Here is a 27,025-nt window from a genome sequence, read left to right as displayed (position 1 = left end):
CATGGATTGCAATAGTTCTTGGTTTCATGCACTGTTACACAGTTGTCAGAATTGGACACATTGTATCCACCATGTGTGCTGGAGCCACACTTACTGGGGTAGGAATCTGCACATTTCCCTGCAGAGGACTTGCCTTACGGTAGGAAAGAGCAGCCGCCCTACTTTGGTCCTCTGGCTACTTATGCCTGGCTGACTCAGTATGTGTGCTAGGTTTTACCATGTTGGCGTGCTTATGCAGACACTTTTTATAAGTTTCAAATCAATTTGTTTAAGTGATAACACATACTTAGTTATTGTAATTACTGTCATCACCCCTTATATTCACCCTTCACCCTCACATCAGCCAGAGTTATAACTTGTAGGCAGTCATCACCACATATTGCTGAAGGACACTGGCTTGTGTACTTTATTTGTTTGCTGGAGTTATCTCTGGAAGTATTAAGAGTTACAGAATAGGAATTTTATAAACATTGGTGGCAGAAATGAACAATCTGCATGAGACATTGTTTTATAAGCTTTTTGAGATCTCTCTAAAAGTAGCAGAGCATTTCTTCCTAAAAGACTTCATAAAGCACTAGTGCTGATAATGGCAGTACTTCACAAGCAACTGATAGGTAAACAACTTACAGTAGCAGTTTATTGTGATATGACATGACGCCTGCACCTCTGAGTTTGGGTGAAAAACTGTAGCCATTTATGGAGTAATCTACAACAAGCTACCACGGCTGCAAGCACTAGGTTGTGCTGTGTGAATGTGGTGAGCTATCTGCTTAATGCAGGAGATAAGCAACTCACAAAGAGCCCTAAATCAGACCATGGATTATGTGACCATTTTTAACCCGTTGTAGCCCATACTCATTGGGTTATATAAGGGTTAAACCCTGAGGAGGGTTGCCTAATTAAAAGGGCTGCTACACATGCCATGTGTGCACTGTATCCTCATATTAGGTTAAATAACATACATTGGGCTATTGTTAGGGTGGAGTTGTTCTAAATCAAATCAGTTTAAATCACAATTTCAGTCACTAGTCAGTAAGACTAGATTTAATTCATTTTCCATAAATTGCACACATGCCTGCCTTACCTGTACATAGAGGAAAATTCATTAAAATATTCCCAAACTGGGTCACTTTTACAGCCTGCTGCCATTATAAGATGTTCTCCTCCAGGGAAAGAATAATATAACCAAGCTCTGGCTATACATAAAAAGATCCAAAAACTTGTGGGAGTATTCTGCTCAAAAGGTTTCACTTTCATTTTTACTGTTTGCCCCTCCTTCCTCACACCTAGCCTTTTAAACACCAGTCCTAGAATTCATTCTGATTTGTCATGGATCTAAGATGATGATAAAACAGAAAATTAGTTTTTCAGATATAGATATGGAACTTCATCAGCAGCAACAACACTGAATTAGCACTGCAGAGGTTGATAGAGGACATTATTACCATCAGACATGGGAATAACTGTTAATTTTCTTTCAGACTATTAACGACACTAAATATGTTTCCTAGATTCCAGAATTTGACAACTTGTACCTGGACATGAATGGTATAATTCATCAATGTTCACACCCTAATGATTATGATGTTCACTTCAGAATCTCTGAAGACAAGATCTTTGCTGATATATTTCACTACTTGGAAGTATTGTTTCGCATTATTAAACCAAGAAAGGTTTTCTTCATGGCAGTTGATGGAGTAGCTCCAAGAGCAAAAATGAACCAGCAGCGTGGCAGACGTTTTAGGTATGTGCATACTCTTGCTCCATTTTTTTTTTTACTTCACTCCCTGATCTGTGTAGCATGCAGTTCTGCCATTGTGTTGATTACATCTCATAATCCTCCTTTTGTTTCAGAAAAGCTGTAGTGCTTCCTGTGACAGCTCTCTGTTTGACAGTGATCAAGTGAACAGAAAGTAACAAAATAACCTATGTTAAGGCTCTCTTGTTCAGTGTTCTTGATTGGTACCTGTTTCACTTTGATAGCAGGCACTTACCAATACATTGTCGGGAAATTTGCTCAACTATTTGAAGAGCTCAGAATTGGAACAGGGAGAAGAGGTAAGGAGTTGTGTAACTCCAGAATACTGGCCATTTAAAAGTTAAATATCCCCAAAATATTTGCACATGTCCTGTTTTATTAAAAAAAAAAAAGATAATGAAGCACTAACAACTCCTCCAGTGTGCCACTTAGGGATTTTGGAGGGGCTGTCAGTAATTATCAGAAATCATGATAAGTAATCTTCAACAAACAAGAGAGGGGGAATATGCTGTGGTTGTTACGAAAGGGTTCACAAATAGAACAGAGAAAGGAAAGCCACCAAGATAACCTATAGGACTTAGAAAGAAGGAGAGGCAACAACCCATGGTGAGCCAAGTCATCTGTTGTCTGGATCAAAATGTAATTGGAAAAACTGATATTATACAGCACTGTCCCTAACAGTCATAACCTTGAGAGGAACTGTATCCATTCACTGTGTTGAGAGTTTAATGCTGTCTGTTTGGAGCGAGGAGCCAGCCAGGAAAGTTCCAAAGCTGACCAGGGGGAAAATCTTAAGTGAAAAAGACCAACAATAGTTAAAATTTAAGAAACAGGCCAAATGATACAACACAAGATTTGGAAGTCAAAACCACCTTCACTTAAAGTAGAAGTAACTTTCACTTAAAGTTCCATCCTTTTCGATGAAATTAAAGGAGGGGAGGCAGTGCCTCCCCCAAAAATTAAAGGGTTGGGTTTTTACAAATATTTGCCTGGTATAAATAGAGGAATTCTATGTATAATACAAACAATATAGAATGTAATATCTATCTTAAATGTAGTTACCTTACCCACAAACTCAGATTTAAAAATGCCTATCTAGCTATACCCCATGAGATCTCATTGAGGGAACCTATTTAGATTTTACTGATGAGTATCTGGGTACCATCAAAATTGTATTGAATAACCAGACAAATCACCCATAGTATTAATCAGCTGTATCAGTTAGAACAGGTGACTGGCATTTCAAGGTAGGCAATAAAAGAACATAAAGAATAAATTCTGAATAATAATGCTCAAAGTTGTGAATACTGCTGTCTGTTGAATAACAGACACCAGGGGTTCTAATCATACATCACTTATCAATGGAGAAAGTAGACATCCCTGTTTGGTACCTTTCCCAAGTAAAAAGAAAGCCAAAAAGAGACAATAGGTTATAACTCTAGTTGCTGAAGATGTATAGAAGATTAACCCACTTCAAAAATTCTACAGTTTTCGTATTTGTGATTGCTTACCTAATTTCCTTAGTAAAAAAAAAAAAGGAGCTGGGAGAAACTGCTATTATGAGGAATCTATACGTGGAAGATTGTAGCATGAGGAGGGAAAATTAGGCATCCATGGCTACTCTGATATTTTATAATCTATATTATATAAATCAGAATAAAACTTCTAAAAAACTGAGTTTATACATATAAGAGAGGTATATAGCATATCACTGTCATGTTTAATAGCTGAAATAATATTCCAGTGTTTTTGCTGTTTAAGATGATGTGCCAGAATCTTACCAGAATGTTCAGCATTTCATCTATATGCCTGTCATGTGCCTTTGGGAAATACCATCCAATGCTTTCCTCTGCCTATTTTTAAAATGTCTGCTTGGGGGAAGGATCATTTAGAAGTATTTTTAACTATGGTATCTAAATAAATAATACACATGTTAAATAAAAGACAAATATGTGCAATAGGATGCTGTTTTCCAAAGGCACTTTGAGTGCCTTAGAGCCATGTTGTAAGCCAGTGGTTTTTTAACCACCCGTCCGCTGGCATTTCCTGCCAGTCTGTGAAAGAGCCGCTGTCATGCTCGCACACACAGCAGCATCTTGCTTACTAGGACCAGCTGCTGATTCCCCACCTCTCCCTTGGCCAAGGAGGCTGGGGAGGGGAGAGGCAGCTCAGTAGGAGCCAGCTGCAAGCTGCACAGTACTAGGTCCGCCCTCTGGGTGGGCCTGAAGACTGGGCCTTTTCCCTTCTCTGCCGCATTTTCTCCTGGGAAGGGAAATGCAGAAGTGGGATCGTGCTAAGAGTGTTTTCTGAGCCAGTCTATGCTGGTGTGTATGGGGGTTTGAGTGGGTGGGGTTCATTGTATTTCGTTATTTAGCATTATGAATATTACTGTATTAAGGAACTTCGTTTGATTTTGTATTGCTCTGCTGCTAATATGGTATTTGAATTTGTATTTGCTATGAACATAGTAGTGCATTTATATTGATTTTGTATTCTGCTATTGTACATTTTTGATTAAGTGTTCTTGAAGAGAAGCAACAGCAGATTTTGCAGTAGCCTTACATGTTGCTCTCCACAGTTTCATTAGATTACATTTAATTTCAATATTTTGTTCCTTTATTGGCATTTTTATACTGCTCAATTTCTGCTTATTTTAGAGAATTTTCCTTTTTTGGTACTATATTTAAAAATTAATGCACAAAATGCTATATTATGTATATAATGCTTTTTATTTCTGCCTCAGCAGTCCCCAAAATAATATTCCTATTTTTGTTGGTCCCCAGCTGTAAAAAGGTTGGAAAGCAATGTTGTAAAGACCATGTGGGAGGTGTTCAGTTCTTCCACTGTCTTTCCCATGGGAGACCGTGAGCTGCTGCTCACCCACTGTTTCTTGAAGGCTCATTAAGTATCCTCAGGAAGTGGCAGCAGTACCCACCCCGGGTCTTTTCCTTCCCGTAAATGGCATTAAGGGTCCCTGTCCTCACTCGCCTGCTTTCCTACTCAGAAGTAGGAAACTCTAGGATAATAGTTATAAACTGGTGAGTAAGTGCCACTGAACACAGTGAGAATTCCTTCCAAGTAAATATGCATAGGATTGTATTGAAAGAGTGAGTTGCAGGGCAGGAAGTCCCGTATTCCAATAACATGATGCCAGTTCAGTAAAAGTGAAATCTGTACACATCTACTCAGAAATCAACCCCATTAAGTACAGTAAGGCTTGCTGTCCAGGTAAGCAAGTTTAGGATTGTAATCTAAGTGACATTAGGCAAGCCACTCTCTCTCACTCTCTTGCCTATTTAAAATGCTAATTTAACCCTTAATAATATGTATGGGATACTTTACAGTACTAAAATGTGAAATATTACAGGTCAGCAAAGGAAGCCGAGGACAAAATAAAGAAAGCATTAGAAAAAGGAGAAGCTCTTCCCACAGAAGCCAGATTTGATTCCAACTGTATTACACCAGGTAGGTGAGCCTGCAAAGCCCTTAAGTATTTTTTTTCCTTTAGATGCTTAGCTGTCCTCTGGAATTGCTGTATTCATTCCGCCTCCCATGAGAAACCTGTAGCTCATTTAACATTATAGGGTGTGTTTTTCAAAAGTTCCAAGGGTCTCAGACTATTAATTCAATCCTGAAAATAATTAATTTGGACATAAGCTACTTGAAATTTGCAAAAGCAAGGTCATTTTTATGAAACTTCTCTCATTGGTTGTACTAGCAGACCAAACTAATTAAAAATATAGTTTTAGTTTGGGCTGTGATTACAGTGGACAATGCCTGTCTTTATTCCTGGTCTTTTCTGGAAACCAAATAAATAACTAGTATATTCAGTTCCTTGTAGAAGTACTCCCCCTCACCCAACAACTTTTTCACATTTTGCTGTGTTATAGCCTGGAACTGAAATTGATTTAATTGGCACTGTCACTGCTTGATGCATACAAGATAATACACATTGGTTATATTCACACATAACAGCAAGCCATGGCAGGAGTGGCTGATCATTGTGCCACTCCGGCCATGGCTGGAGTGTGAATACCAGCAGCATGGTGAAACGTGACACAATTGGTTTCCATGAATCACCATGGAGAACCAATGGTTTGTAAGGTTTCAGTGTTACCGCATTGCTTCCCATTGTGCATGAATCTTGTTACAATGCTTTTCCATGGTTTCCCTATTTTGATCCATGAACTTGGCAGCAAGGTCAGCTGCTCCAGTCACCATTTTTCCCTGCCCTGTTCGACTAGCAGCCACTGAGTTGGCAGCAGACAGGGTGCCCCTGCACTCCATGTCCTCCTTCCTCGCATTCCCTTATGCCTGGTGGCCTTGCCATTACATGGCCAGGCACTGGGGAGCACACACTGGGGAAGGACAGGGAGCAGTGATCTTGGAGCAGCTGTGCTATTCTAGGCAGGGGCTCCACAAAGTCACTGTGTACTTTCATGAGTAGACAGTGGTTCTGTGGTGGAGTTGGGGGAAGTGGTGACCAGCTGAGAACATACCCATGCAGGCCAGTGGGGAAGAGGCAGGCAGTCCAGGTAAGAATGGCATCTGCTGGATTTAGTTCCCCAGCAACGTGGGCTGATGGGATGTGTGCTGCCATTTGGAGGGAAGATGGAGGTGCACCAAGAATACTCAGAAGAAGTTACCTTGCAAATGATTGAACACAGGACACAAGGTAAAAGAGGTAACTGCACAGTAACCATTTGTGTTCTGTGAGAACAGCCCCACTGTGTACATGCAAAATATTGTTTTTCACTGTAGGACAAAATTTAAGTAGGCAAACTAAACCAACACTTAATGGTTGTATAAGATTTCATCCCTTTTGCTGTGACATGCCTAAATAAGCTCCAATGCATTCTTCTGCCTCCAGAAATTACATACTGTACCTATGATATGTAGTTAAACGGAGTCCTGATTTTGATATAACAAACAAACCGTGGAAAAGTCAGAGGGAGGGTGCATACTTCTATAAAGCGTTGTAGAGTTTTCTTGCAGCTGTAAACAAAAGTTGCTTTCCAGTGTTTTGTTTTTGTTTTAACTTGGAGGTATTAGCCACTCAGTTGCACATTTTAAGATTTTTCCACATTTGCTTTCATGATTTAAGGCAGACTCAAAAATAAAAAGCAATAAAATCATAGCTCACAAAAGGAGTATGACATTGAGTGTTCTAACTATATTGTTTATGTTAGGTCAGTTCAGTTAGAGTACCTAATGGCTTCCATGCATAAAATAAATCCTCCCTTCTTCCAGCTAAGATGGCAATTCCAAGGTTGCTGTATACCTGATCATTCGTGATCCATTAAAAATAGTCAGCAAAACTTGCAAAGGAAACTGCATTCTGTTCTCTCTCTTATCTCCCTATTTTATGATAGGTTGCTCTGTGTCTTCTTGGTACAGAAAGTCACACATTATCTGGGTCAGGCAGAATTCTAAGATAGGGGTTTCAAGTTAAATTATTTTACTAAAAATGTCTGGGTTATTAAGTCCTTATTACGAGTTATCAACTTAACACAAGTTATCAAGCCCTTAATGTGGGACTGTTTTTACAGGAAATAGGAAAACAGCTGAAACAAAATAAAAATGTCTGCTTTTTCTCTCAAAATTGAAATTCCTAAGTCATAATTTGAATTTTGAATAGTCCATATTTCTGTTATAGGTATTTTTAAAATTATTTAGAATTCTGTAGAGTTCATAGTTCAGCTGCAGATGCATAACTTTGATTTAATTACATTCTTAATTATCTGTGGTTTTGCAAAATGCCATACAGTATTATGTGAGCTTTTAGTTTAAGAGATGCTTCTTTGGGTGTATCTCTCCTATTCATTATTAATCTTTTACAGTTGAAAAGATTGTATGGATTGTTGTGATTTCAGTGTATGAAAGTGTAACTTTTAGATTTCTGTTACTAGGGACTGAATTCATGGCCAGGTTGCATGAACATCTGAAGTATTTTGTAAATATGAAGATTTCCACAGACAAATCCTGGCAAGGCGTCACTGTCTACTTATCAGGACATGAGGTTACAATTTTCATTCATAATGGCTTCTTGAATTAATATTTAATGAACCAGTATTTACTAATTTTTCCTTTTATTTCAGACACCAGGAGAAGGGGAACATAAAATTATGGAATTTATAAGGTCAGAGAAAGCAAAGCTTGACCATGATCCAAACACGAGACACTGTCTGTATGGTTTAGATGCTGACTTGGTATGTTCAGTTAAGAGTTCATTTAATTATTTATTTGGTAATAAATGAGATTCTGGATTATGTATTTATATGGCTGTGATCCAAAATGTTTTCATGCGTGCACTAAGATTTCTTGCTTCCCTGACTGCAACAACTAATGGTTACTGAAACCAGCCTATTACATAGTGTGATAGCCTCTGTCTGAAGGAGAGGACTAGGCAACCCTACTGCATGCATAGATCTCGATCGAATAGTCTTAGATCAGGGATTATTGACAGTACTGAAAAAACTCATTAATTTATGGCTTACCAAATGCCCAGTTCTAGAAAAACATCTTAAACACTTCTTTCAACAGATTATGCTTGGACTGACAAGTCATGAGCCACATTTCTCCCTTTTAAGAGAAGAGGTTCGATTTGGTGGCAAAAAATCACAAAGGTAACCTCCTGCAAAATTATTAATTGCATTTAAAAGGAATTAAATGAAACTCACATAGTTCTGAACATTTTGTTTAAGAGTTTGAATCTTTGAGTGATGTACCAAATAATAAATTTCAGTCAGCTTACTGAGTTGTAATTTACAGAGCATGTGCCCCAGAAGAAACAACTTTTCATCTACTGCACTTGTCCTTAATGAGGGAATACATTGACTATGAGTTTTCACCTGTTAAGGTAAGTATGAATAGACCACATGCAAAAATGGTTAATTTTTTTGGTCATGAAGTTGATCTTGAAGTATTTATATCAACCTTTATTTATCAGGACAAGATTTCATTTCCATATGAAATTGAAAGAATAATAGATGACTGGATCTTAATGGGCTTTCTTGTTGGAAATGATTTTATCCCTCATCTACCTCATCTGCATATTAATCATGATGCACTGCCACTACTTTATAGAACATACATGGCTGTATTGCCTGAACTTGGAGGTAAGTTGTTTGTCACATAATTATGGTAAATTGGTCATTGAAAGTTTCCTCTTGTTCAGGACTTTGAAACTACCACAAAGAAATAGCAGAATGGGAAAGAAAACAGCACAGTGAATTTTGATGTCCTGTATGTTATTACTTTTGTAAAATATCCACTTTTCTCAGTGCTGTGGTTTGGATAAGAACTTAGTAGGTTCTGCTGGGTTTGGAGGTGGAGCTGGTGTTGAGATTTTGGATAATTCTTACAGTACCTCCTCTGATTTTGGACTGGTGGACTGGACACATAAGGGTGAGATCAGTGAAAATCTCCATCCCACTGTCTTGTTCTGTCAGAAAGTCTCTTCTCCTTCCTCCAGTGGAAAGTTTCTGCTGGATCCCATGTTCAGTTGTGAACAGGAGAAGCTCTTCTCTTGGCATAGATACAAACCTGGTGTCACCCATGTTTAAATGTTATCTATAGGACAGGCAGCCAATTATTATAAACAGAAATCATAACTTTGCTTTTCTGATAGGGTACATTAATGAAAGTGGACACCTCAACTTGCCACGCTTTGAGAAGTATCTTGCAAAACTGTCAGATGTAAGTATATATTATTTGTAGTGCACAAAACTTGAATTCACAGCATAATACCTCCTTTAAGTTCACAGTTAACAAGTTCTTTAAGAGTTTTGGGACTCTGCTTTTATTTTACTTTTAAATAGAAACAGATTTCTAGCTGTCATGTAGAGCTATACTTTAAACTTATGATTGTAAGCCTTAGAGTGGCTTCATAACTTTGGATGTACATACAGTTTATGCTGTAATACATGAGATTTTGTGCTATAGGGAACCATGTTTGATCATAGCTTTCTAATATATATATTCACTTAGAGAATCCTAAGAGGCTATTAGTATGGAATACAAATTAAATAAGTAAATAAAATTCAGTTATGGCAAGTCTCCACATTCACTATTTTAACCTACACATAGACACTGAAGAATTGAAAAGAAACATCATAGTACAACTGATACCACATTGTTAAGGAATCCATGGGATATGAAGCAGTTCATATTTGCTAAAACTGTTTTATAACTATTTCAAAGAACTGCTGAGTTCTACAGAAGTTGCATTAAATTAGGAGAAAAGGAGAAAAAATTCTGCTACAGTCAAAATTGGGTTGGGGGAGATTTTGGTGTCAAATTATTGTCTTTAAAAAAATTGTCTTAAAGTAAACACAACTTGATAGACTGATTCAGTGTGTGTGTATTCTGCATTTAATATGTTTTATTCCAGAGCATATTTTTAATACTCAATTTTTCTTCCATCACATTAACAGTTTGATCGTGAGCACTTCAGTGAAGTCTTTGTAGATCTGAAGTGGTTTGAAAGCAAAGTAGGCAATAAATATTTGAATGAGGCAGCAGGTATTGCAGCTGAAGAGTCAAAAAAACAAAAGAAACGCAAGGTTAGTAATTTAGTTTAAATGTCTTGATCTATGTATGGACAAAAATTGCCTACTGCTAAAATATTAAATCCCAAATGAGTTTTAATCTTTAGAGCATGCAAAAATATTTGCATTATCTATTCAGAAATGTATGCATGTGGCCCATATGACTGATATTTGTTTCTTAATGTGTTGGAAAGGACATTGTTGAAGTCATAATTTTTCCTGCCCTTCCAAGCACATCAGGAAATGGCCTAACCGAAAAGTTTCATTAGTCAGACTAGTTTGAAAGTACAAAAGAAGTGTATTGCTGAAGTCATCAAAAGGAAGAAACCTAATTAGAATAAGCCATTAAGACAGTGTAATCAACTGGTAGGAAGCTGATTCCAAACTGAATGCTTCGTATTGTAAGCTGCCTAGGAAGGCCTCAGCAGTTATAGGCAGCCTATAAATATGTGTATAAGTAAATAAATACCTGTCTTCCCTTCCAAGCTTAGATTAACAACACATACCTTCATTAACCCTCTGTATGGCTAATGGGGCGAGAAATAAATTAAATAAATAAATAAATAGGACCTATCTCTTTGAGCACCTGATACTTCTTTATTGATCTGCTCTCTTTTGCTGGCAGTGGCCCCTAGGATTTGGAGATGTTTGATCTGCCCTCCTTATTCCTAGGTTCACTTTGTCTTCCCACAGTGTCTGAAGCTAAATGACTCTCAGCTACTACCCAGTTTATTTCTGGATCCATTGGTGTTGTCATCTCAGCTGCAGTTTCTTTTCCCTTCTCATCTGAGTCAGAATCTATTCCCAAATCCTTAGAAGGTTCTTTTGTAGAAGAAATGGGTCTAAAGATAAACCTTTTGTTGGTCTTGAGCAGGGGATTTAATCTTTGCATCATTATGTAAGCCAACCTGAGGCTTTCGCGACAGGACGGCATATAAATATTTTAAATAAACAAACAAACTGTGCTTGGATCAAAGGGGGAGCCAACAAAAGAAGAATCCTTGCACTCAGAAGGTAGAAAGGGTAAAGTGATACTACTTCAGGCTTCTTTGTTAGTCTGAATAATTAATAAATTTCCTTCTGTGGACAGTATTTGCCTCACATCCCCACTGTCTTTTCCTTGTATCACCTTAAACTCACAGGAACTGAAAGGAATATATCTTTCAAAAGTAACTGAGATATTTGTAAAGGCTTCCACTATTGGGTGGTATATAATGAAATAAGAAATTTGTAGACAATATAATTTATAAAAGGAACAATATGAACTGCTATGTTAATACCTTCTGTTTTACTTTACTAGAAGAAATTTGCTTTGAGTGATATTGTGGGTGTTTTGGGGTGGTATCCAATTAATCCCTCCAACCAATAAAATAGTTTTGCCAGCAGACTTGGAAGGGGCCAGTTCTTTCTCCTTGCAGTTCCCCACATCACTCCCAAACCATCTTCTGGAGCAGTTTTAAAAGAATATGGGGCATGCATAGGGAGGGGAAAGTCCAAAGTCCACTCATGCAAGGTTGGAGTTTTACTTAGATTTTAGTGCAACTTGGTTCCAAATAAGTATGCTTCCAATTGAAATCCAAGTGAGCAAAATATTCATTTGTATAAGTAACATTTACTCACACTGGTGACCTAGAGTTTTTTTTAATGTTTGTTGAAATTCATACTTTACGTCAGGGGTCTCAAACTCAACTTACCTGGGGGCCGCTGGAAGTAGAGCCTGGGTGAGGCTGGGCCGCACCAAGTATTCCACCGCTGCGGTGGTGGTGGGCCGCTCATCCCGCGGCCGGCCCGGGTGCCGCCAGTGCTTTGAAGGCCGCAGGGCCCCTCCCCCGTGCCCCGTCCGTCCTGGCAATTCGCCCGCGGGCTGCGAGTTTGAGACCCCTGCTTTACGTAGACTGCCTTTCTATAACAGGGCATGTAATCGGCTCTAGATAGTATATTGGGGCTTAATGCCCACAGTCTATCAAGACTTGTGATTTAATTTGTGTTAGCTTATTGTAGCTGTTTAAATAAAGTTTTAAAACTGTTTTTTTTTAAATTGTGTAGTGTAATTTTTATGATTTGCCATTACCTGTAATTTTATGTTGTATTTTAAGCACTGTTGTAAACTACCCATAGAGTTTCAACTTCAGGCAGGATAGATACAAAATAAATAAAAACAATACATGAGCAGATATGTAGCACTGATTTTATACCATTGCAATCTATCTGTTGAGTCTAATATGATTTTTTGTATTAATTCTATATACATATTACTTCGTTATTTCAAAAGAATGAATTGTAATTTTGACAGGCTCAGGAAAATGCCATATTCTTGGCTGCTTTAGAAAAAACTGACAGTGGAAATGTAGCAACTTCAAAAAGTGAGTCCAAAATGATTGTAAAATGCCTGTGTGATGTCTGTATGTGTATACAAAATATTTGTGAGAGTCAGCAATTATTGCTATAACATTTTTCAACTGAGAGGAGGTAAAAGGTTTTTTTAGGAAGCTGTTTTTAAATGCTTGTCGTTTTACAAATTGATTTAGCATGTGGGTGGTATGAATTGCTCCTTTGGGGGGAAAAATAGGAAGTTTAATGCAATGTTTAATGCACATGATCTGCACTGATTTTATTTTCCTGTGGTGATCTTTGAATACTTCACATAGTCTTAGGTTTTAATATGGCAATTTTTCTCACAGTGCATGCTCTCAAATTACATCTTTTCTAAGAAAAAACTTTTCAGTGTTGACTGGTAATCTACATAGGGTTCTGTGCAACATTGTGTGAGTGGACTTAGGCAATGGAACATTCCCTTTCTTTTGTTCTCCCTGTGTCTTCCCACTCTTCTCTAAAACCTGCTCCATAGGTACTTGGGGCTGAAGTGAGGTGCTGGATTCTGTTTTGTTGACATTGGCATTCCATTGGGGTTCCACTGGATTGTAAACCATACCAATGCGCTAAAAGCAGTGTGCAAGGTTGCCAAACATGAGATAGTCATGTGTTGTCACAGCAGGTTGTTGCTTTGTGCAAACCCACACCACTCTGTGCAGAATGCTTAGTTTTTGTGAACAAGCCCACTGATAACCCATAGCTTGCTTTACATATCTTTGTGTTGTCCAAACCTGGGAGAATACTTTCATCATGCGTTATCAGGATCAGTTATGTGGTCATTTGAAGAAGGAGGCAAAATTCCCACACCACTCGCTATTTGCAATCTTGTCAGTGATTGCCTTTCCTCACATGCTGAAACAGCACATTGGTAGAACTATCATTTGTTTGCCAGCTTAAAAAAAAACAGTGCCTTAGAAATGTAGGATTGGGGTCATAATAGTTAGTACTACCACTATTGTATTATTTCATTGGTCTTTCGCAAGTGTGTCCTTATGGCTGTCTGTAGTCTTGCTTGTAGTTTATTTCTTTGTTTCAGTTGTCACAGGGAGCACTGAAGTGGAGTAGGTAACATGCATTAGATTCTAGAGTTATACTAGTTGATTCAGGTGAAGTACCCAGAGCAAAGCATGGTCCAGTTTTATTGAATTTCAGTAGGTACACCTCAAGGATGTTGGCAAAGTACTTGGGCAGTTTCTTAGAACTACTTCCATACGTGATTCTTGCCCTCCTCCTGTATAAAAGTCACTAAAGGGGGAAAACTAGCTGGGCTAGGGCGGTGCTTAATGCTTCCTTTTGAGAGGGAGCAGTGAGAGCACTCATGACAAAATCTTCCCTCAACCTGGAAGATCTTAAAAATGTTCTTTTCCTGGGCAGAGTTCCTGAGTGGGTTGTTGCCAACTAACTTCTGGCACTCTTGGATGAGACAGACCATCAGCTTCCATTTCATTTGGGTTCAGGCTTGGTTTTGGAACAGAAACAGCTTTGATCACTCTCTACAATGACCTATGCCAGGATTGGGACAGGGGAAACATGACTCTGTTGGTAGTCCTGGATCTCATTTTTCAGTAACATTTGCCATGGTATCCTCCTGGGAGGTCACTGTGGGATTTGGGAATCAGGGCTACTGCATTCCCGTGGTCCACTCCTACTCAAAGAGCCATCTCCAGAAGGTGGTGCTTGGGGAATATTGTTCAGCCCCAGATGGAGTTCTTCTGGGGTTTGTTCAGTCCCCCATACCATTTAATATCTTTATGAAACCACTGAGTAGGATGATCTGGGATTTTGGAGCACATTCACATCAGTACACAACTCTATTTCCCCATTTCATCTTCATCAAGCGAGGCTGTGGGTGTGCTAAACTGGTGCCTGGCTATGACAATGGATTGGATGAGGGCTCACTAACTGAAGCTCAGTCCTGACAAGACTGAAATGCTGTTAGTGATGTTTGACCAGATGGAGGGTGCTCAACCTATATATACTTACACACATACGCACTGTTTTTTAGGCATGGTATAATTGATATGTCAACAGTTCTCGTTTCTTAATTTTTTCTTAAAATCTAAGTAAAATGTATTCAATTGAGTTATCATATCTTAAACTGCTTGCAAGTATGCCAATAACAATAATTTATTTTTAAATTTGTTCAACTATAATATTAAAACATCACTAAGCGGGTTTCGTTGATTCTCCCCATCAGATATTTTTGAGTATTGGGAAAACTGTTTATGCTGCATATAAAATTAACATGGCACACATTTGTTTGGGGTGCAGTATAATAGGGATGCCCAGAAGCCTCCAAACCTGGAGAATTATAGCTCTCCTGTGCCAGATAGATGTATGTTCTTGGTTGTTTGATTATACAAGCTGTACCAACTTCAAAATCTGAGTCTTGACTGCAGTTTATTTAGCCTTCAACTTTTGAAATGTATGTTGTGTTTTACTGCACAAACTGTATTAACTGTGGAGCACAGCAACAGTTAATTACTCAAAATGTATTAAATTTATTTTAGCGGCATTAGAAGATGAGCCAGAAGATGATGATTTGTTTGAGACAGAGTTTCGACAATACAAAAGAACATACTATATGACAAAGATGGGTGTAGAAGTAGTTTCAGAGTAAGTATTAGTATCAAGATACTGTCTAAAACACAGATAAAGTCTTTTGTAAGAAAGAAGTTGTCAAAATACTTCTTTTTTCCCCTTTTAGTTACTCTACTGAATCCTTTATTTTGTTTCATAAATTTCATTGTGTTACCATTATTATTCCTGGGTACATAACACCTCTGTTGATCTTTTGAGGTATCTGAAATGGCTGGACTGAGTTGCTAAAATAGTTTTGTTCTCAAGTAAATTTACAAGTGAAAAGATAACATAGTAAAACATAATTACATATTTTCTTTCATTTTAGTGACTTCCTGGCTCACCAAGCAGAATGCTACATCCAAGCAATACAATGGATATTGCACTACTACTACCATGGGGTTCAGTCATGGAGCTGGTAGGATGTTTACAAAATATTCTCTAGGTTTCCTTTGGGATTAAGTGTGTTTTAAATTGTACATGTGTACGTGCTTCTCTTATATTTAAAAGCTGAACAATTGAGTTTTTCGTTTTCCCCTCAGCCAGTGTTTGCACCTTTTAGAATGTTTGCTGGAGTAACATACCTTCTCAGTATTTCAGATGTCTCTTCCTTCCTCTAAGCATTTAGGACAAGTAAGGTTGTAGTATGAAGGAGGTTTTTTGTCCATCCATGTATTTTTTGTCCATTCATTCATGTATTTTGTATTACTAAAATATTTTCTTCCTGTAGGTACTACCCCTACCATTATGCGCCTTACCTCTCAGATATTCGCAAAATCAGTGAACTGAAGATTCAATTAGATTTAGGAAAACCATTCCTACCATTTGAACAGCTTCTTGCAGTACTACCAGCAGCTAGCAAGGATTTGCTACCAAAATGCTACCAGGTAGGTTGTAATAATGTGTCACTAATGCTACCATACCGCTACTGTACAAAGAGAATTCTAATTCTGTTGTCTTGGATGTATCTTCTTTCTACTGAGATTATTTTTCGTAATAGTGACCTTGACCGTGTTTTGAATTCCTTTAGACTTCTGCCATGCAAATTTACTTACCTTAGATAAGGATTAGTATGAGGGTTTTAATTCTCAGTATCATATATTATTTTTAAAAATCTGAATTGTGCCTTTCCTGTTATTTAGCATTTGATGACCAGTGAAGATTCTCCCATTATTGAATATTATCCAGTTGAATTTAAAACAGACCTAAATGGAAAGCAACAAGAATGGGAAGCTGTGGTGTTAATTCCATTTATTGAGGAGGTGGGCAATTGCTTTGATCTTAATGTAACCCTTCGCAGCTGCTAACAAATAATTTCAGTTGCAGTATTCTTAGGAGTTTTTAATATTCTTTCTGTATGAAGAGTTGAATTCCTCATTTGAAGGACTTGGTGGCAAACTAGAGGCTGTGTTAATTACATGAAAGCAATTTATGTGCATAATTTAAAATAATTAAATAGCCCGTGTGCACGTGTGTATGGGGTGGGAGGAGGAGAATGGATCAGGACCATACTGAACTGCCCCATCCTGCAGCTTGTTTCTGAGCTGATGACTGTTAATATCTGTTCTGGTTTCACTGGGAAGTTAGTCCCGCTCAATCAAGTATTATTTAATTTTGAGTAAAACAGCATTACATCAGACAAGAACAGACATGCTAAACCAGGCTCATTCTCCCTTCTATTCATGCTTTTCTTAAACAGCGAGTAGGTTTGGATCCAGGCTAAGTTGGTTTCTTATTGAAACAGTATGAAAGGCAGTGGGCAGTTAACCCTTCTCACCGCCACTGTGGTTCCCATTAACAGGAAAAGTGATCACATCTTAAAATATAGCATTTGATAGACAAGTCATGATAACTTGTCTCATTGATTTCAGTGGGCAATATCTTTCATTAAGTCTAGATCCAGGCCAGCATTTAAATAGTTGTGGGGAGAGGGTTTGGGGTGGGGGATGTCTGAATGCAACAATACGTGAATTTATATCTACCAAATGCTATATTTTATTTAGAAACGATTGTTAGAAGCCATGGAATCCTGTAATAAGTTATTGACAGAAGAAGAAAAACAAAGAAATAGGCACAGTGAGTGCTTCATGTACTTGTATGATAGAGATACAGAGTTCAAGTACCTCTCACCTTGGCCAGAGAAGTTCCCTTCCGTAGAAAGATGCCATGTCAGGTAAGACTACAGTACTAATTTTTATGTGAAGGATGCAATTCATTGCACTACTGCTGTGCTGCCTGATTTTCATTAGGTATGTGTGAATTGTTTTGCAAAATCCATGGATTTCAAAAATACATCTGTGTAAGTAGGCTCTAGCTTCACGCATAGTTTATAATACAAATACATTGGAGAGAAATAGATAAGCACTTTAAGATATACTTGCTTCTTAATAAAATAAAAAAGATTTAACTTTCCTGAAGCTATGTGTTCAAAGAAAGACACTTCAGCATGTACATAGTAGTCTTGCTTTAATTTTGAGTAGATATTTACCTTAAGTTTAATATCATGTTTGTTTTCAGCTTCTGTTAACTGAAAGATAAAATATTTCAATATTTTTCTGAAAGTGATGTTTGCATTCTGCATAAGGAAATTACTTTTATTGCTGCTCTGTTTTATAGGCATAAAGCTATGTCTTTGGATGCTTGGCATGTAGATATAGCCCATAATAAAATAACTGAAGTGGATTTGCAGAGGTTGTATTTCTGTGGTTTTCCTACTCTGAAGCATATTAATCATAAGGTAAAATGCAGCTTTTATATTTTTTATTTTGAAATTAGATTTCATGTCAGATTCTTTGAGGCAGCATTTCTTGAACATACTGTCTTTTTCCTTCATCCTTAGTTCTATCTTAAAAAAAGTGGGGTGCAAGTATTTCAGCAGAGCAGCCATGGAGAAAATATGCTTTTGGAAATTATGGTTGCAGAAGATTCAGAGGAACTGGTTAGTGTCTGACTTTCTCAAATTGGCTTTGTGATTGCATATTATTAGAGAAGTGGCCCAAGCTCTGGGTAGCCCGGCAAGGATTATGCACAAAAGAAAGAACAGGAGGGCAGGCAAACCTTACAGTGATGGATGACCTCCATTATAAGGGAGCCACTTTGAAAATGCACAAATCAAACCCTCCCCGAAGTCCTCTCTGTCAATCCAAGTTGGCTGGGAGCATGTTGGTATTACTTTATACTTAAGGAACTATAAGAACTCTGAGAAATACATTTTTACCACACCTGAGTCTTTAGAACTGATGGTGGGATCTGAGGTTAATGCACAAATTCTTTGACTTGCTTCTAAGTTCTGGGTAGCTTGGCTGTTACTCCTTAATACTGGAGGAGGTCAGCTGAAGCAGCATGGGGCATGCTGGGCCAAGCTCTTGCAGGGCTGCAAGCTCCACCTGGTCTTTTCCTGAGCCTTAAAAAGAGAATGGGATGGGCCAGTGGCCTTGGGAGAGCTCGCCACAGTTATGCCAGTACCACTGCTAGGATGCAGACTGGGGGAAGGGAGTGGGAGGTGGGGACTCAAAGCAGCAAGAGGGCCACAGATCAAGGCCTTGGGGGCTGCATGTGGTGGGTTGGTTCCCAGCAAAAAGTCGAGTCATTTTTGTGCAATATATTTATGACGTTTATCTTACAAATGTTTAAAGAAGAATCTGTCACCAGAGGTTCTGGTGTAATATGTAAGATGCATTTGAATAGAACATATGGCAAGCAAACACATACACATGAACCACCTTCTTATGTTGCCTAACACAATCCAACAAATACATTTAATGTTTATTATGGATTTATTTCAGGCTAATCAATTGCTTTTCTTGTTTAGAGTGTAGAATATGTAGCCAGTTCGGTGCTTGGAAAATCAATCTTTGTTAATTGGCCACACCTGGAGGAAGCCAGAGCTGTTGCTGTATCAGATGGAGAAACTAAGTAAGAAACACTGCTCTGGAAGGTTGATCAGTTACTTGCTTCTGCAGAAGTTCATCTTTCCAAGCAAAATTTCAAATGACTTGGATTCACAGCAATGGCTATTGTGTTTTAATATAGTTATTTCAAGAATTATTACAACTATGAGATTATGAACAGTTTGTACAGAAAGGCAAAGCATTAATCACCTGTTCACTGCACCTCTAATGGGAAGAGAATTTCGTCTGGATAAGTGAAAGCAAAGCCTGCTTTGCTTGTGTCATCGATACCTATAGCAAAGCAAAAGTGTTTTTCATTTTTAAAATTATATTTCTAGTAGGTGAATAACACATCTGACCTAATTTCACCTGCTATCCAATGCACACTTGTAAGTTTCAGAGAAACCTAGTCCCACAGATACACACATGTGTAAAAATAAGATGTGAATTCAAAATGTAGATTTATTTCTGTTTTGTATTAATTGCATATTTATATTTAAGGTTTAGTTTGGAGGAGCCTCCCGGAACACAAAAACTCTATATGGGAAATGCTGTGCCACCTACTAAAGTAACAGTTGTTGGAGATAAAGAACAGAATTTTTGGATGAAAGAAATCCAAGGAATTACAGAATAGTAAGATACCAGTTCAAATGTGTTCATAGCTTGACAGTATATTTTAACTAACTGATTTCACTGTAAGGATGAGCAACTTGCTTTTGGCAAGTTCTAGAAATGTATTGTGATTTAGATGACCATACCTGTTTTTCAGCTAACTCACCAATTTTGTGTATCTAAACTCAAGTCAATGGGTATAACTTCTTATTGAGATGTTATCTCTGTTACAATTTGTCCTCATATGCAAATACTCATGAATGAATATGGGTGTTGCTTGACACATGTAAGGCTTCTAGCCTAGAATCAAGACGTACAATGCCAGGAACCAGGGTGCCCAAGGAGAGAATAAGCCATGGTCCTAACGCTGGGTTGCCTAGAGTGGGGACCAGCATGAAAGTATAGCCAGGGATTAATACAGTTTATTGAAAGTATAGGAGTATACACATTAAATTACACAGCAGATTAAAATGGGACAGGCTGCTGTTATGTTAATTCAGAGGTGGACTTAGTTGTCTTCTATGGGAAGACCTCTAAGAACTGCATGTGAGGGGTTTGGATGGAAGATGAATACCCTTCTGTGTAAGAATATGTAACAGCTTAAATAAGTTTGTGAGAGGTCTAACTGGAATGGGTAATGGGTGTGTGAATAGGTTGACTTGCAGAAAAACAGGTAAGGTTAATATGGAGTGTAGGAAGAAGTGATTGGGGGTAGAGGAGAGGAGTGAGATGCAAATATTACCTATTTAAATGTGAAGAGAATGTGGGGGGGGGATGTTTCCTTTAATATTTTCTGTGGCCTGGGAGTTGTTTGTTTTGCAGGCCAAAACAGGAGAATTATAGGGTCACATCTTTAAAGATTATGAATTGCCAAGTGTACTGTTCTTAATATGCATTTTGAGGCCACAAAGAAGTGATACTGAGGGGCTGAAGGACACTGATGCCTTCTTGGGTGCCCTAGAACCCTAATTTTCCAAGTATAAATTAATAGAAACACAGTTTGGAAGGGTATGGAAGACTAGGAGGGAGAGGAATGAAGAGAAAGCAGACTATGGAAGGCCAGATTTTCTGAGGAGGAAGGTACAAACTCAGTGTTGCTGAAATAATTCCTTGGTTTGGGGGAGGGGTAATTTTCTGTTATGAACAAAGCAGACAAAAGAAGTATCTAGGAAACTAGTACACTTGCCATGGATGGCATGTCCAAAGGGGAAGCTCCATGTGCCAGTTCTGGGCATGAACACCTCACTAAGAGAGGTTAATGGGCATGAATGTGTTTACTGGTGTTAGCAGTCCCCTTGCATGGAGATTCTCTTTTTCAGGACTCTGGATAACCAAAGTTATGCCTTGAATGGGTTAGGGACTAGACAAGAAGAAGGCCTTTTCAGATTCTGGTGTTCTTGTGCTCCTTGAATAGAAGAGGACACTTCAAATACCATGTAGTACATCAAAAGGAGAACCTGTGTTCTAAATGTCCAAGCTTTTATATTACTTACTTGGGCAATGTAGAAGTTTCTAAAGCCAAGGTGATGAAAATGTTCTGCAAGAAGCCACACTGAACCTTGATAGCACATCAAATGTGAAAAACTTGAAATAGCACTGGAAGAAGCATGATAGATGGAAAAAAATAATGGATTTAGTTTTTCTTTTATATAATTCACTACTTCCAGTCTTTTGGAGGGCAGGGGTTCCATCTCACTCTCAAAGCCACCTCCCTAATTTAAGTGAGCTCGGGACCTTTTCTGTGTTGCTCACTACTGTTTAGTGCTGCAGACTGAAATAAATTGTCTTAAGTTCTATAGTGTATATATTTACTTGAAAGTTAGAGTGCTTGCCTGTCATGTAATTATGGAGTGCAACATTTCATTTGGAACTGTCATTCCACACAGAGGGTATGTAAAAAAATTCTGCTTTGTGTAAATTCTGCATGCAGAGGGTATGTAAAAAATTCTGCTTAAAATTGCTTCCGTGGTTTTAGAATATCATCTGTTTGAATTGTAATGGGTGTTGAGGTATGTCACATTTTCTTTTTTATGTACACATTTTTAATTGGCAATACAATTTCTTTTTTTCTGTCAGCTACCAGAGAAGAAAAGGAGTATTTATAAATGACACCTGTATAATTGTATATGCTCAGTTGCTAACTGGACGTAGGTATCATTTACATCAAAATGGTGAAGTGTGTTTGGAGAAGCAGTGGTCCAAGCAGATTCTGCCTTTTGCATACCAAACAATTGTCAAGGTGAGCATTTCAGTTCTTCATTTTGCTGGCAGTTTTCCAGTTGTACCAATTTCAAGTAATAGTAATTCATTATAGGGTTCCATATCTGGTCCGCTAGTACCTTTCCTAGACCGCCCCCACCCCACCTCCAGTGCGTTTTATAACAGGATTTCAACCTCTGGTGTGGAGGCTTTAAACCATGCACAATCTGCCAAGATAGGGATGAAAATCCCCCCTTCCCCCAGCATCCATTTAGCTGATGTTCATGGATCAGCTGAGGGAGAGGTAATGGGAATAGTGGGGTGAGAGAATGAGTGGCCATGTCTAGTTTAGGCTCTGGCTGTGTCTACTGCTGCCATGCTGCCCTTGGGAAATTTTCATGGGTGGCATTCTGGCCCTCAAGCCAAGAGGTTCCCCACCCCTGCTATAATATCTGCAATAAAATTACAACTCAAAATGTTATTTTAAGTTTAAATGTTTTAATACTATGCAGGACAGATAAGCATAGTTAGATCCAGAAGACTGTTGTCTCATAGCTGCTATAGCCGAAGTCTTTAGATGACTACTACATGCACTTAGCGAGATGGCTAAAAGTTCTGTTCTGATAGCATGTTCCTCCACTGTTACTTCTGTCCTCTTGCCGGAAGGATCTGTAGTGCAGGCAGCAGAGCCTTGGCAGAGTTGGGTCTAACATTGTACAGAGGTGTTTGGGCTGGAGGCAGAGGAATAGTCAAGAACTGAGCCATCATCAAGAAATGGAAGCTCATGTTAAAGGAAAACAAGGACATGGTCTTGGTTGAGTAATAGATCCAGAAATGGGGAAGACAGTACAGAGCAGGGAGCACAGTCATGATCAGACAGAGAGCAGGTACCTGAAGCAGAATAAACCAAGCAGGATTCAGGGGCAGCTGAAGGTGTGGGAAAGCAAGGTGAAGTGATACAAGGCAGGAACTGGATCAAGTGAGGGTCAAGAAAGATGCAGGAGCTAGGACACACTGGTTTATGGGAATACTGGTCTTTCTTAGGTAACCACTGATGAGATGCACTTGCTTTTAGATAGCTTTTCCAATGCATCTCCCAGCTGGTGCGCATCAAGAGGCTGAGAGTTCCAGCAGGGCATCAGCCCAATGCTGCAATTATTTTATTTTATTTTATTTTATTTTATTTTATTTTATTTTATTATTATTTAAAACATTTGTATGCCACCCAATTGTGCCACAGCACCTCTGGGCATCTCACAATCACATTTAAAAAGACAATAAAAACCAATTACATCATGTTAAAAAGAACATCAATAAAATACAGGCAGAGATACAAATCAAATATGACCTGATTCAGTTTGGCTTTAGTCTTTACTTTCTGAAGGAAGTGTAGAGCATGGGTCCTCAAACTATGGCCCGCAGGATGGATTCAGTGCACCATGCCCTTTCATCCAGCCCACACCACCGCCCGTGCGTGCGCTCACTGCGCAGGCGGGAGGTGGTGGCTTGCTTGCTTGGAGATGGTTTTGGACTCGTTGGGAGATCTCCCAGTGAGTTCAAAAGCACCTCCGAACAAGCTGCTGCTGCTGCCTTCTGCCTCCCCCTTGCACTTGTGCTCGCTGCTACCTTGCAGCGCAGGCTGGAGGTGGTGGCTTGCTCACTCGGAGATGGTTTTGAACTTGCTGGGAGATGTCTGAGTGAGCAAGTCGCCGCCACACGTGCCCAACGCCACCTCGCATGCACCTGAGGACACCTCACCGGCCTGCACGCCCAGGCACCCCCCCCCCCCACTGGTCCATGTGTGTAGCCACTGCCTTTCAGCTGGCTCCCTATTGAAAAAGTTTGAGGACCTCTGGTGTAAGGACACAGACCTATCTCCTTCCTTCTGCATCACCTGCAGAAACTGTTCAGGTTTCTGGTCACCAGATGGAGCCCCAGAGTTGCCTAGATCCTGCAGCAATTCTGTTTTGAGTAATGTATTATTTGCAGTGAAGAAATAGAATGATCTGCCACTGCCTTTAGGCATTATTGAACTGTCCTTGTTCAGAGCCTGTGATAGAACTGGAATTGGAAAGTAGATGTTTATCCCAATGACTTCAATTTAGCAGACATGCTGAAAACTTTTCCAGAATAGTAACTTTTTGGAAGAGAAAAATGATGATTAGATTATTTCATAAAATAATCATTATTTTGTATTGTATACCTAGTTAATGTCAGTTATACTAACACAAATGTTTCTGTTTTTCATGCAGGATTTAAAAACATTTGATTCTCGTTATTCCAAACTCAAAACTTTGGATGACCTATTTCCTCTTGGATGTACAGTCTTCATGCTGGGAACACCTTACTATGGCTGCACAGGAGAAGTTAGTTTTTTTAAAAAATCGCTAAAACTGAAAAGCCTCTCTTCAAGTATTTTTCCACAAATCAAGCAAAACTTTCTGCATTATTTTATTGCATAATTAAGCTAACTAGGCTATTTTAAAGTTATTTAGTTATCTTTACAGATTATGTACCTCCTGTCTTTATCCACTTTGCTAAATTTTGTTTTAGATTCCATCTGTTTATAGAAAGACTTTCTTTTCTTCACTGATGCATGATCATATAACATTTTCACTGGTTGATTTACTGAAATGGACTTAACTTTGGGTATTTCAGTTATGTTAAAAACATTTCTTTTAAGGTTCAGGATTCATCTGATGTTATCTTAGAAGGCAGAATTCGTGTTGTTTTCAACATTCCATGTGAACCTCAGCTGGATATTTTAATACAAAATCAGCATGTAAGTGTTACTTCTCTAAGACTGCATATACCTTTGCATATTTCATGTTAGACCTCTATATATTATTTGAACAGGATATATATACAACTTCCTGAAATTCACTCCTAAGTAGTCCCCCCCCCCCTTTACTAGATTATTTTGTATTAGTAGCTTTTTGGGTACAAACAGACTAAAAACCAAAGAACTGCTGAAGCTCATGCAAGAGGCTTTGCTTTGAAGTCCAGTTATTGTTTGAAAAGCTTCTTACTAAATTCTGAAGCTCTCCAGTAGGGATGTCCATCAGTTTCCCTGGGCTCAGCTCTGCAGACTCCAGTCTACCTTGTAGTGGCCCAGAGTCCTAGTTTTTAGTAAGCTCTCCCAGTGTTCGTGGGATGTCACAAGCAAATGAGCCCCATGTGCAGCATAAGCAGAGCCCCTCTCCCACACTTGCCACTGCTGCCGGTGATGGCAGTGGGTGGGAAAAACATTGATTACCAGGAATGGTGTGTGGTGCACCCACTCACAACACCTCTCTTCCTGCTCCTTGAAGCTGCTCTTTGGGTAGTTGCAGCTGATGGAGAAGGTTGCCAGTTCTGCAACTAGGGGTCCACAAGCATTCACAGACTTCCTCTTGGCCTGGTTTGCTTTGCTCAATTGGACTAAGCATGAGAAGGGGCTTCACAGATGTTGCAGGAATAGATTTTGAAAACTCTACCCTCCAGTGCAGGAGGTATGGGAAGCTGCTATTTTAGAAAAACTATTAAACCATTAGGATCACAGCGTGATTCTTTTGCTCCTTGTATCTTGGCCATAGTTTTGTAGCACGGGTTTCATAACACTGGAGCACCAAAATTTGTGTACCATTCAATGGTTGATTCAGATCTAGAATTTTAGCTCTTGTAAATTTGAACCCCTCCTTCATGGATCACTGCCTTGTTGTGGCGAAGGGGCTTGTGTAGCTCAATGAAGCTGTGAGCTATACCGTGCAGGGTCACGCAAGACGGACAGGTCATAGCAGAGAACTCTGACAAAACGTGATCCACTGGAGAAGGAAGTGGCAACCCACTCCAGTATCCTTGCCATGAAAACCCCATGGACAGTACCAAAAGGCAAAAAGATATGACGCCGGAAGATGACCCCCCTCAGGTCGGAAGGTGTCCAATATACTACTGGGAAAGAGCAGAGGACTAGTACTAGTAGCACCAGAAAGAATGAAGCGACTGGGTCAAAGCCGAAAGGACACTCCGATGTATCTGGTGGTGAAAGGAGAGTCCGATGTTGTAAAGATCTATACTCCATAGGAACCTGGAATATAAGATCCACGAATCAAGGCAAGCTGGATGTGGTCAAACAAGAGATGACAAGACTGAAAATCGACATCTTAGGAATCAGTGAACTAAAATGGACAGGAATGGGTGAATTTAATTCAGATGACCATCAGGTATACTACTGTGGGCAAGAATCCCTCAGAAGAAATAGAGTAGCCTTCATAGTCAATAAAAGAGTAGGAAAAGCAGTACTGGGATACAATCTCCAAAATGACAGAATTATCTCAGTTCGAATCCAAGGAAAACCATTCAACATTACAATGGTCCAAGTCTGTGCCCCAACCACTGGTGCTGAAGAGGCTGAAGTTGACCAGTTCTATGAAGGCCTACAACACCTTCTAGAATTAACCCCAAAAAATGATGTCCTTATCATCATGGGGGATCGGAATGCTAAAGTAGGAAGCCAAAAGATAACCGGAATAACAGGCAAGTTTGGCCTTGGAGTACAAAATGAAGCAGGGCACAGGCCGGTAGAATTTTGTCAAGAGAATACGCTGGTCACATGGACATCACCAGACGGTCAACACAGAAATCAGATTGACTATGTGCTCTGCAGCCAAAGATGGAGAAGCTCTATACAGTCAGTAAAAACTAGACCAGGAGCTGACTGTGGCTTCTGGTTGCAAAATTTAGGCTTAAGTTGAAGAAAGTAGGGAAAAGCACTAGGCCACTCAGGTATGACCTAAATCATATCCCTGATGAATATACAGTAGAGGTAACAAATAGATTTAAGGAATTAGATCTGATAGACAGAGTGCCTGAAGAACTATGGATGGAGGTTCGCAACATTGCACAAGAGGCAGCAACTAAAACCATCCCAAAGAAAAAGAAATGCAAGAAAGCAAAATGACTGTCTGAGGAAGCTTTACAAATAGCTGAGGAAAGAAGGAAAGTGAAAGGCAAGAGAGAAAAAGATACAAACAATTGAATGCAGAATTCCAGAGAATAGCTAGAAGAGATAAGAATGCCTTCTT

General features: G+C 39.0%; 1 protein-coding gene and 1 long non-coding RNA gene across 9 annotated transcripts in view; one reads left to right on the top strand and one right to left on the bottom strand.

Moving 5' to 3' along the window:
- The window catches only part of XRN1 (5'-3' exoribonuclease 1), a 57,421-nt gene that overhangs the window by 1,701 nt on the left and 28,695 nt on the right, over positions 1-27,025 (top strand). For 7 of the 8 annotated variants that reach the window (XM_044432767.1, XM_044432765.1, XM_044432768.1 and 4 more), the window contains exons 2-23: positions 1,512-1,744; positions 5,127-5,224; positions 7,669-7,778; positions 7,858-7,968; positions 8,303-8,385; positions 8,531-8,618; positions 8,709-8,877; positions 9,390-9,457; positions 10,195-10,323; positions 12,602-12,671; positions 15,192-15,297; positions 15,590-15,679; positions 15,992-16,148; positions 16,404-16,523; positions 17,265-17,434; positions 17,878-17,998; positions 18,101-18,199; positions 19,073-19,176; positions 19,653-19,784; positions 21,840-22,002; positions 24,215-24,328; positions 24,646-24,744. In XM_044432767.1, coding sequence (XP_044288702.1) covers positions 1,512-1,744; positions 5,127-5,224; positions 7,669-7,778; positions 7,858-7,968; positions 8,303-8,385; positions 8,531-8,618; positions 8,709-8,877; positions 9,390-9,457; positions 10,195-10,323; positions 12,602-12,671; positions 15,192-15,297; positions 15,590-15,679; positions 15,992-16,148; positions 16,404-16,523; positions 17,265-17,434; positions 17,878-17,998; positions 18,101-18,199; positions 19,073-19,176; positions 19,653-19,784; positions 21,840-22,002; positions 24,215-24,328; positions 24,646-24,744 — 2,634 coding nt within the window. Of the gene's footprint in view, positions 1-1,511; positions 1,745-1,983; positions 2,059-5,126; positions 5,225-7,668; positions 7,779-7,857; positions 7,969-8,302; positions 8,386-8,530; positions 8,619-8,708; positions 8,878-9,389; positions 9,458-10,194; positions 10,324-12,601; positions 12,672-15,191; positions 15,298-15,589; positions 15,680-15,991; positions 16,149-16,403; positions 16,524-17,264; positions 17,435-17,877; positions 17,999-18,100; positions 18,200-19,072; positions 19,177-19,652; positions 19,785-21,839; positions 22,003-24,214; positions 24,329-24,645; positions 24,745-27,025 lie in introns of those variants that run through there. The other variant, XM_044432770.1, reaches the window with a different exon arrangement.
- On the bottom strand, positions 935-25,251 carry LOC123024714. The gene is made up of 4 exons (XR_006414974.1): positions 25,240-25,251; positions 16,814-16,827; positions 5,457-5,460; positions 935-1,291 (listed from the first exon to the last, which is right to left on the bottom strand). It is a non-coding gene; the product is annotated as an uncharacterized LOC123024714 (long non-coding RNA).

This window comes from Varanus komodoensis, unplaced genomic scaffold (assembly GCF_004798865.1).
Source record: "Varanus komodoensis strain SLA01 unplaced genomic scaffold, ASM479886v1 scaffold25, whole genome shotgun sequence".
NCBI classification, from domain to species: Eukaryota; Metazoa; Chordata; class Lepidosauria; order Squamata; family Varanidae; genus Varanus; species Varanus komodoensis.
Note: the sequence above shows the minus strand (reverse complement) of the source record. Positions and strands in the feature narration are given on the sequence as shown.